General features: G+C 37.8%; 1 protein-coding gene across 1 annotated transcript; it reads left to right on the top strand.

Annotated features, from left to right (window-relative positions):
* Positions 1-280: 280 nt before the first annotated feature.
* Positions 281-10694, top strand: LOC113051377 (putative sodium-coupled neutral amino acid transporter 7). The gene is made up of 12 exons (XM_026215074.1): positions 281-451; positions 5264-5731; positions 6037-6090; positions 6324-6468; positions 6544-6688; positions 6864-6962; positions 7053-7110; positions 7654-7768; positions 7880-8027; positions 8116-8315; positions 8416-8467; positions 9070-10694. Exons 2-12 carry the CDS (start codon positions 5468-5470, stop codon positions 9188-9190), a joined length of 1401 nt encoding a protein of 466 aa, XP_026070859.1. The 5' UTR covers positions 281-451; positions 5264-5467; the 3' UTR covers positions 9191-10694.
* The last annotated feature ends 265 nt before the right edge of the window (positions 10695-10959 follow it).

The following is a 10959-nucleotide window of genomic DNA, read 5'->3' as shown; positions in this document are numbered from 1 at the left end:
AGATTCATCCACAACATTGTAGATGGCAATGTCTTATCAGAGATGTTAGATTCAATATTACACATCTATTATAAAACTCGGCGAATAAAATACAATCGACTACATTAACCTTAAGCTAAAAGTCTACGTGAAATGATGTAGTACCAGTTCTCAGTGCTCGGCAGAACGATCAGTGCGTGACATCAAAGTACCGCGAGAGCTACTAAGAGAGCAGACGCTCCGCGTGCGTTCCATTCGTTCTCGCGGTACTTTGATGTCATGCACTGATCGGTCTGCGCAGCGCCGCTTCAAGCCGAACACAGTACACCTCCTGCTGCTGTGTAAGCAGAACAGTACAGTAGTAACTCACAGATCCCAGTGTTTGGCGGCAGGGGCATCTTTATCTCACTGAAAAACATCACACCTGTGCTCTTAGGCACAGTACAGCGTCAGCGAAGAACATATACATGAGGTGAGCATCTATTTTATCACACCGGGAGAGTTTTATTAGCTAAATAAGTGTTGCTGTATGAATCAAATTCGGGCTTTGTCATTGCATGTTTTGTGTCTTTCTGATTAGTTCATCCTCCTAGAGCATTAAATATAGAGCATGGTTATGAATGAAAGAAGTCTTGACTAGTAGTGTTTGATCACGACGCTGTCAGTTGCCTAGACTTTTGATTCCATCTCGTTAGTGAGCCTGATAATTAAGGATAATCCCGTTACATTGTGGTAGTGTCACTGCTATAATGTTGACAAACTTCTAGCACTGTCTTTTGTGCCTCCTGGGATATTTAGGATAAAGATTTGAAGAAATATTCGATGCTCAAAATACTACTGATCAGCTTTTAATCGAGCTGCTCTAAAGATAAGGTTCAGACAATGCTGCATTCTTTTCTCCTGTGGACAGCATGTTTCAGTTCCTCATCACTTGTCTGAAATTTCTGCTTACTGACCAGCTGAGAAATACACTCGTGTCCCGTGACTTCCACACGTGTCCTAGGCCGGGTTCACACCGCAAGTTTCAGCAGAGCAGAAGCAGCGCGTTAGCAGCAGGTAGGCAGAGCAGAAGCAGCGCGCGCCTATTTTGCTTTCACACCGGCAGCGGAGGCAGCGCGCAACTGAACAGCAGATTTTGGTCAGAGTGCTCTATAATGGGTACGTTCGCATTGCTTTATTTCCCATTTAAAATACATTTAAATAAAAAGACTAGGCAAGAAGCTTTTTTAATTAATAATTTAATTGTTACTTTTGTTGGATCTTTGTTTTGCTGTCTTTGTTTTCCGTGCAGTAGGCTACGTGTTGTTGAAAGAAGAAAGGCCATCGCGCTAAATTTGTTATTAAGGAGACTAAAAAGACCCAGACTTTGGGTTCATCCCATTAACCAACGTAGGAGAGAACATGGTGCATATTACCATCTTGTCACTGGGTTTGAAAATTTACCAAATTTACCAAAAAACACCATGAAAACCAATTTAATAAACGGTTTTAAATTACGTGTATTGTAAATGGTTCACAGCCTTGACTTCCTGCTCATCTTGAAATCAGCATTTACTTGTTTATTATATATGCATGTATCACCTGCTTTTGTTATTTGTGTGCTTATGTGTAATTTAGAAATTGTAAATAAATGGTTCCAATTGAATCAATTTTGAATCAAATATTGAGTTGTTTGCTCGTGTGCCAGCGAAAGCGTCAAAAACACTATAAAATTAATTACCATCTGCAATAAGAGCCGCTGCAACTTCATCCCATGCTTTTTCCTTCTCCTGCAAGTCTTTATAAAGTACATTGTGTGGATCATAAAGAACTTGATATTTCTCAACTTCCACAATGAGACGAGTGTCGTCCATTATTGTCTTTCCAGGTGCACTCTGAAGACCACCGCCTGTGACACCACGTGCTGTTGTTTATGATTGTTAGCACGACATCCGTTCTTCTGCCAATACATAGGCCTAGTTAAGAGAATAGGACAACTACTAATAATAAATAAATCTCCAAGGCTAAGCTAGCAATATAAATTATTTAAAGTTGTTTTTGTATTTCGGCAAAAAAGTCTATTTTTGGATAAAACTGTAATTTAAGTACTTTAACAGATTTTGCCATGGTCACTTTATCTTCTATACATATTTTTTATATTAATTTCCTTTTCGTAACATACTCTAGTTCTTGTTAAAACACCCTAGATGTGCTTTTTTTGTGCAGTTAGAGCACTTTTTGTGTGAAATCATATTTATTTTGTCAATCAAAGGTGTACTTTCACTTTAACTGAGCGTCAGCAGCGCTGCAAAAATAGACCCAGCGCCGAAACGATCGCGGCACTGCTGCTTCTGCTCTGCTTCTGCTACGCTCTGCCGCGCAGCTTCTGCGTGCGGTGTGAACGCTCTCATCTGTTAACATAGGCACCGAAAAAAATACGCGCTGCTTCTGCTCTGCTGCAGCTTGCGGTGTGAACCCGAGTGCGAACCACACTGACTGTCGTTTTATGATGATGCTGATCAATCGTTTTAGTCAGTTTGTGGAAACATGTTTCTGAAATATCAGTAGCAAATGCACTACTGTCCAAAAATAGTTTTAAAAGAAATTAATACTTTTAATCAACAAGGATGCATTAAAGTGACAGTATAGACATTTATAAGGACACAATACATTTCTATTTCAAATAAAAGCTGGCCTTTTGAACCTTATGATCATCAGAGAATCCTGGAAAAAGGGCATCATAGTTTCCATAAAAATATGCAGCACAACTGTTTTCATCAGTCATTATGTTTTAAGCATATTAGAATGATTTCTGAAGGATCACGTGACACTAAATACTGGAGTAAAATGACATTATAAAATATATTGAAATAGAAAACAGTTATTATGTTGGCTTGGCAACAAGCCAACATACTGTTATGCTATTTAAACTTATTTTTATTTTTATTATTATTATTCTTCTGAGAAAAAAATTCTGAACGCTACTCCTCCTAGGGCTTTAAAGCCACAAGCCCCAAACTTGGCAGACACCTGCGGGATAGAGCGGTGGTGTGTGCTATATCTTTTCAGAGTGATGAGACTTAAAGTTTTTTTTAAATTAATTTTTAAATGTAAAAAAATAAATAAAAAAATTGCGCCCCTACAGTTGCAATGACATTTAGGGGCGGAGTCGGGTTTCGTTTCACTTTTAAACTGGTTAAAAATACTGCTGCTCAGCCCAGGCTGTCTACAAGGAGCTCACAACGAGCGAATTCATTCTTATTTAAGACCTTTTAAAAACGCGATTGCACGCAATCCACACCTTAGAACACACCAAGAGCTAAATTCAGATGTTTCTGAACTGTTTAAAGTAATAACATTATATATTCGCGGCAGCCAACTGCTCGCGAGCTGGCAATGTATTTCTCTGAACACTTGAAGTCCACAGAGAATTTACAGCCTTTCACATTAAAACACTGCAGCGAAACGGCACAAAACAATTAGAATAATATATTAAATGGTTTTAAAGTAGTTTTGGCCACTGTCACGCTGGTCTCAGCTGGTTTCTAACTGAATCATCAGGCGGAACGTCACAGTGAGCTCGCGCTTCAGCCCCGCGCTGCGGGAAACTGAACTGAACAGCTGATGGCGCGTGTGCACGAGAGAGAGCCGCGCGTATCGCGGACAGGGACAGCAACACTGAACAGAGCTGTAGTTCAGGACGTTCACTTCCTCCTGGACCTGAACGAACAAATTCAAATCGCAGTTTAAATAAACAGAAAAAAGAGCGAAAAGCAAAAGAGCTCAATTCAGCAGCGCGGTGTTGTTCAGGGAGCAAGCAGAGACGCGTCTCAAAGTCTTCTTGCTTTTGTACCGACAACAAATACATACAAAATATGTCGAAATACCCGTGTTGGAAAGTGTGTTCGAATAAGTATGTGGTTATGTCTTAAGTGAAAGTAAAGATTTGCAAAAAAAAAATCGGATGTGTATCCTCATAATGGATGCGTTTGTCTCTTAAAGGGACCGCGCCTAATTTACTAGCTCTGCTGTCAGAGTCTTTAATGTATGAAAATGAAAGTAAATCACTCACTGCTCTTGACTGAATTACCTTGTAGTACAAGAATTTATCCAAAGTCAATCCAAAAATAAGATAGAATTGTTTTACTAGTGGGTGCAGGCCACTAGTTCATTTATGTAAGTGAGTATGGCAAAATAGTGATCTGTGAAATATTATACCCACTAATTCTTCATACAGTAGGCTACCAGTGAAATTGATTTAAAAAAATAATAATTAAGGACCTGCCCATGTTTTGCTTAAGTGTTTCTTTCTTTAATTGTTAATGCAACCTTTTCACACCACAGACTGAACCAAATTAAGCATTTCTTGCTTGGTAACTGTTCAACAAAGTATTGATAGTTGTGTAAATATTGTCATACTGACAGTCTGAAGTTTTGGTTGATTCCATTACATATCTTTTTATCAAAGTTATCCGAAATTATCAAGATGAATTTGTTCTGAGTTATTGTCATATATTATTACCAGTTTCTAAACTACAGCAAATAAACTGTGATTATGTGAGAAATGTTGAAGGTGTCTGAATACATTTTGGTTTGATTGTGTATTTTATCTTACAGTGAAGACTATGCAGTGCTATTTTACATTAACAAAAACAAACTTAAAAAAGTAAACATTATGTAAATAGCACAAATAAATAAATAGAATGAACATACAGTACAAATTAAACAATTTTAAACAGTGTGTAACTGCATCATCTATACAAACCATTGTGCTTGGACCCCTTATGATCTCCTTGATTTAAAATGCATTGTTTCAGTAATCTTGTGTGTCGTTGCCCACAACGCAACGGTGGCAGGACTGTGAAATACATACACGAGAAAAATAGGCATGACTTATTTCACATCCAGCTAGACAACCCTGTCATAGCTGTTATCATAGCCCAGGCTTTTTATTAAAAAAAGAAAACAGCAAGGGAGCATGGAAAAAGACTGTTGCAGGTGTATTTTTTTATGGCATTATTATGTGTATTAATTTTGCAGCGGGGCAACTCAATGTTGGGCACACAAGTACTTTGGCTCTTTTGCTCCATGGCCAAGATGGCCAAGCCAACATCAAAGTTAGTTCACTAACTTTTAATTCTAGTTTGAAATTGTTGTAATATTTTAGTTTGATCAGCCGAGTAATACAATCATGTCCTGTGAATTTAAATGTATCCTAAAGTGCAAACCACGCTGTCATTTTACGATGCTGATAAACTGTTTGTCAATTTTGTGAAAACACAAATTTTCCCTCTTTTTTTTTCAGGTGACATTGATCACAAAACAGAACAAAAGACAGCCTCTCTGTAACAGTACTGACCCTGTAGATGTGTGTTAGACCAGGTGTGTGTGTGCACCTTTTCCTCCTCAATAGTGGCGGCTCTGGCTGAGAGCACAAGTGATTGCCTCTATGTTTGCCCCATGGTGTCCTTGTAAGTTTATCTGAGGGTGTGTGAGAGAAGCAAGCGTCATGTCGAGGGCGGACAGGGCGATTAACAGTGAAGCGGGTGACTGGGGATACAGTGAGGATGCTGGTGAAAGAGCATGGCTCTTGCAGAGCCCCAGTGTGGACTCCATCCAACTACCCAATCAATCAGACGAAAGAAGGGGAGGGACTTCATCACTCGGGGCTGTTTTTATTGTGGTGAATGCTGCTCTGGGAGCCGGACTTCTTAATTTTCCTGCTGCTTTCAACATGGCTGGAGGCATCACAGCTGGAGTGACCCTGCAAATGGTGAGATGCACTTACAAACTACTGTAAACTAAACCATACATGGTTTGGTAGGGGATCAAATACTTATTACACTCAGTGAAATGCAAATCAGTTTCTACCCTTTATATAATGTTTTTTTTTCTGGATTTTTTGGTTGATATTCGGTTTCTATCTGTTAAAATAAACCTACCATAAAAATTACAGACCCTTCATTTTAAGTGGGCAAACTTACAAAATCAGCAGGTGATTAAATAAATATTTTCCCCACTGTAAATCCTGTGAAATTCCAAATGAGCCTTATTCAACTTTAATCTTTTCTTTTGCAGTGTATGATGGTCTTTATCATCACTGGGCTGGTGATCTTGGCTTATTGTTCTCAGGTGAGCAAATATCTGTACCAGACTCATTAAAAGAATATGCACTTCCATTCAAACTTCTTAAGAAAAATTACAACTTTTAATTAAGGAAGGATTTTATTGTTAAATCATTGCAGTAAAGACATTTAACATTGTTACAAAGGTTATAATTTTAAGAAAGTCACACAATCTTGACAATAGGGGAGCTCAGAAGTACACAGGCTGAAATCCATTGCTTTACACTCCACATTTTTTAGGTGAGCAATGAAACAACGTATCAGGAGGTGATTCGTGCAGTGTGTGGGAAGGTTCTGGGTGTCGTATGTGAGCTGGCCATTGCTGTTTACACATTCGGCACCTGCATAGCCTTCCTTATTATTATTGGAGATCAGTTAGACAAGCGTAAGTATGTTCAAATATATGGATGTCAAAGTGGTCTAAAGAGAGTAGTCTTAATTCCTGTCTTTCTTCCTACAGTGATTGGCGCTATAAATCATGAGTCAGAGAAAGCAATTAGTTCGCACTGGTACACGGATCGTAAGTTCACCATCACATTGACCTCAGTGCTGATCATACTGCCTCTGTCCGTACCCAAAGAGATCGGCTTCCAGAAGTATGCCAGGTAAAACGTCTTGTATTTTTCCACATTTTTAACTAAGTTATTGTTTTGTTGTGTAGCGCAGTGTTATGTCACAGCTGTGATTAATGGAAATGTTTTAGCTTAAATTGCACTTTTGATGTTGCTCTGTATTTGCTGGTTAAATCATACATGCATATTTGTACCGATTCATCTGTAGCGCCCTGAGTGTAATTGGCACCTGGTATGTGACAATCATAATCATCATCAAATACATCTGGCCCGACAAAGACGTTTCTCCAGGAGTCATCCCAGTCAGGTCAGAAGTACATCTAAAATAGTTATTTGAGTTATATATTACAGAAGAGGTTACGATCAATATTATATTGTAATGTTTATTATCTTTCAGCCCTGCTTCCTGGACCAATGTGTTCAATGCCATGCCCACAATCTGCTTTGGTTTCCAGGTGTGTGAACTTTACTAATAAAAAAATAATATATGAAATCTCTTTTTTTTATGTTTTCTCTGCTCACCAGGGCTGCATTTATTTTTCTCAAAAATACAGTAAAAACAAATATAATGAAATATTTTTACAATGTAAAATAACCATTTTGTACTTAAATATATCTTCAAATATAGTTTATTCCTTTGATGGCAGAGCTGAATTTTAAAAAGCCATTACTTCAGTCTGCGGTGCCATGTGATCCTTCAGAAATCACTCTGATATGCCGATCTGGTGCTCGAGAAACATTTCTTATTGTTATCAAACTTGAATTATTGTTAGGGTTTTTTTGTCAGGATTCTTTCATAAATAGAAAGTTTGAAAGAACAGCGTTTCTGTGAAACAGAAATCTTTTGTAACCTTATAAACGTCTGTAATGTCACATATGATCAGTCTGATGCATCCTTGCTGTATGAAAATATTCATTAAAGTAGCATATCTTTCTGAGCCAATGACGGCTTTTGAAATCCAGCAACTCGATCATTCTCCTCACTTTCGTTTTCCCAGTGTCATGTCAGCAGCGTTCCTGTTTTCAACAGCATGAAGAGGCCTGAAATCCGGCCTTGGTGGTCAGTTGTTACAGTCAGCATGATCATCTGCCTCTTTGTGTATACAGGGACAGGTGTGGAAGCTTGAATTTGAGGAAATATTTGACTGATAAAGCAGGCAGGTAACAATCTGTGCTGCTAATATGAACTGGTTGTGTACCGTTTGGTTTTGTTTTTCTCCACAGGTGTGTGTGGCTTCCTGTCATTTGGCTCAAGCGTCAGCCAGGATGTGTTGATGTCATATCCTTCTAATGACGTTGCGGTGGCCATTGCTCGAGCCTTTATCATCATCTGTGTAGTTACCTCATATCCAATCCTGCACTTCTGTGGAAGGTAACAGGCTTTTGTGGACTATAGATGTGTGTAAAAGATGGATATCTATAGTCAAAAAGTGTATTTCTGTGCTGTGTTTGTGCTTTAGGGCAGTGCTGGAAGGTTTGTGGTTGCGTTTTAAAGGAGAGGAGGTGGAGACGGATGTGGCCAGGGAACGGAGACGAAGGATACTGCAGACACTCGTCTGGTTTTGTCTCACGCTGATTCTTGCTCTCTTCATTCCTGATATAGGACGAGTCATTTCACTAATCGGTGGTTTGGCTGCATGCTTCATTTTTGTTTTTCCAGGTATTCAAATGAAAAGGTTCTCAGACTGTTCTTTCGCTTGTATCATATTAATGGTTTTCCAAACAGTGACTGCGTGTATTTTTGTAATGTTTGTCTGTAGGTTTGTGCTTGATTCAGGCAAAGCTCTCAGAGCATGATGTCAGATCAGCCAGGTAAACTTTTAATACTCATTAAAGGGAAGGTTCACCCAAAAGTAATCATTAATGAATCACCCTATTTGTGTTCATGTTAGAATTTCCAAAGGAAGTGATTTTTAGACAATTTTTGAAAGACAGTGATGCTTCAGAAAGTTTTTAAGTAGACATTGTATAAAAGTAATCTACATGAATCAACCAAGTCTCTTGAAGAGACACCATCCACATATGAAGCACTTCAAATATGGTAAAAATGAAAATTCAAACATGCTTTCATGCTTGATTGATTTTTGATCTTCTGCTCAATACATTTTGATCAGTGTTTATATGTTAAAAATTAATAGAAATTACATTTACAATGTCTTTGTGAACTTTTTGAAGTGTCCGTTTTGTTTGGAATGGACTTTGAGTGGAGAGACAGAAATATCTCAGGTTTCATTAAAAAAGAAATATAGTTTCAAAGACGAATGAAAGTAATATGATATGGAATGATATGAGGGTGAGTAAACATTGACAAATTGTAATTTATTGGGTGAACTATCCCTATAAACAATATTCAGCAATGCCTAAAGACTTGTGTATTCAGTGATAAAACTGATAACCTAATTATTTCTCTATAGTTGGAAGGGAATGGTGGCCTATGGGGTTGTTATGGTTACGATCGGTGCTTTCATCTTTGGCCAGACGACTTCAAATGCCATCTACCAAGATATCATCAATAGAGACAAACTAAAACCATGACTGTCCAAATCATGTCTCCAGGAGACTGTTGCAAACGTCTCCTATTGTAAAGCACAGCAGTTCCACAGAAGTTTGTTCCTCTTGATGTAGTGGATCATCAAGCATTATGCCGCATCAATCTCTGTGCTCTGGCTGTTTGTGAACGGAGGACCCCTGTGACGGACACTATACTTTCCCTTTTTTAATTTGTATATATTTACTGATTTTATGGAGGCCTTATATACTTGATGTTGCAAACGTGGTCAGAGTTCATAATGTTTACCCTTAGAATCGTATTGCAAACTTATTTCTTGATGACTTGCACTTGCAAGCATGTAATTCTACTGTTCCATGAGATCTGAGAAGACTAATAGTGTGTATGTGGTATACCACTTTAGACCAGAAGTGACAATTATTTAAACTGTATTTCGGAAAATACTTGATTAATGATTTTTACTTTAATTTGATGAGTTCAACGATCACTAGATGAACTTAAGAACTATTTTGTGTTTATTTTGTTTTTTGAGTGGTGGGTGGGGGGGCTTCTGGTATTGAAGTAAGTGTGAGAATTTCTATTGTAAGTTTCTTTGAACCATTCAGTTTACCAGCTGAAACCAAACAGTTTAATTGTTTAAGGGTGTATTCTTGGTCCGCTTCCAAACGAACTTTGGTACGGATGACCTTAAGCACGTGTGTGTTTTTTTTTTTTTTTTTTTTTACAGTTTTTGGTTCACTTGCAATAAGGGCAGTGTGAAAGCTAACCAAACCAAACAAAAAAAAAATCAGCATTTTATTTGGTCCGGACCAAAGCAGGTGAACTAGTGGACTTTCCTGGTGTGAATACATCCTCAGTCACATTGGTGCGCCAGTGACCCCTTTTGTACCACATTCTAGTTATCTACTGTGCGTACATATGAAAAATCCTCAAGGATTCAATCAGTAACACTAGATGCATGTTTGCTTTAACACAATCATGTATTATTGTATGGTTTACTGTTTCAGTGCAATCACTAAAGGGTTGTTCAATGAAAAATCAACAAAATGCTTCTGTGCTCCATTGTGATCCTTTTTTTTTTGTTCTTAAACTGGAAGATGCTGTTAAACACTCATGCCATGCAACCTAAGTACAAAAAAAACGTTTTAGTACACAAATTAAATTGTTGGCTACATAATGAAGGCTCAGTTTAAAGTAGTAATATTTAGTATATTTGAAGTATATTTGAAGACACACGCATGCCATTTGGGGCAGGGGCATGATGGGTTTTTCAAAATCTCTTCTGAAACACTCCTTCAGGATCAGTTAGATTTAGTGTTTTACAGATGACTTTCTGATGGAAAGAACTCGTCTTTATTTTCACTGATCATTTTGTCTTCACCGTTCATGTTTTTTCATTTAGGATGTCTGAACTATAAATATTGTTCAACTTTACAACACTACATTGGAAAAAACTAGTTAAACAACGCTGTTGATAAAAATAGTACTGCACTTATTAATAGATTTCTTTAGAAATGCATTGGAATTTGAAATGGGGTCCATTAAAGCAAAACAAATAAATAAATGTATCAATACTGTCTTGACAGTAAGTTTTTGGTAGCGACCACATGACATCACTGAATTTGAACATACTAAAATAATAAACAATTGTATAACTGTACTAATCCGCCCCCCCCCCCCCCCCCCCCCCAAAAAAAAAATAAAGGATTGTGTTCCCTTTTGTCACTACCGAAACAATGATGACATGTTTCGTTCGTGACAGTTTTGGTAGTGACAATTTTGGATAGGTTACTTT

This window comes from Carassius auratus, chromosome 32 (assembly GCF_003368295.1).
Source record: "Carassius auratus strain Wakin chromosome 32, ASM336829v1, whole genome shotgun sequence".
NCBI classification, from domain to species: domain Eukaryota; kingdom Metazoa; phylum Chordata; class Actinopteri; order Cypriniformes; family Cyprinidae; genus Carassius; species Carassius auratus.
Note: the sequence above shows the minus strand (reverse complement) of the source record. Positions and strands in the feature narration are given on the sequence as shown.

Excerpts from the sequence above, each read along its gene's own strand:
- LOC113051377 (XM_026215074.1), top strand. The coding sequence starts at position 5,468 with ATGTCGAGGGCGGACAGGGCGATTAACAGTGAAGCGGGTGACTGGGGA. Across the intron at positions 6,469-6,543 it reads TGGAGATCAGTTAGACAAGC|TGATTGGCGCTATAAATCAT; the intron begins GTAAGTATGTTC and ends TTCTTCCTACAG. Across the intron at positions 7,111-7,653 it reads CAATCTGCTTTGGTTTCCAG|TGTCATGTCAGCAGCGTTCC; the intron begins GTGTGTGAACTT and ends TCGTTTTCCCAG.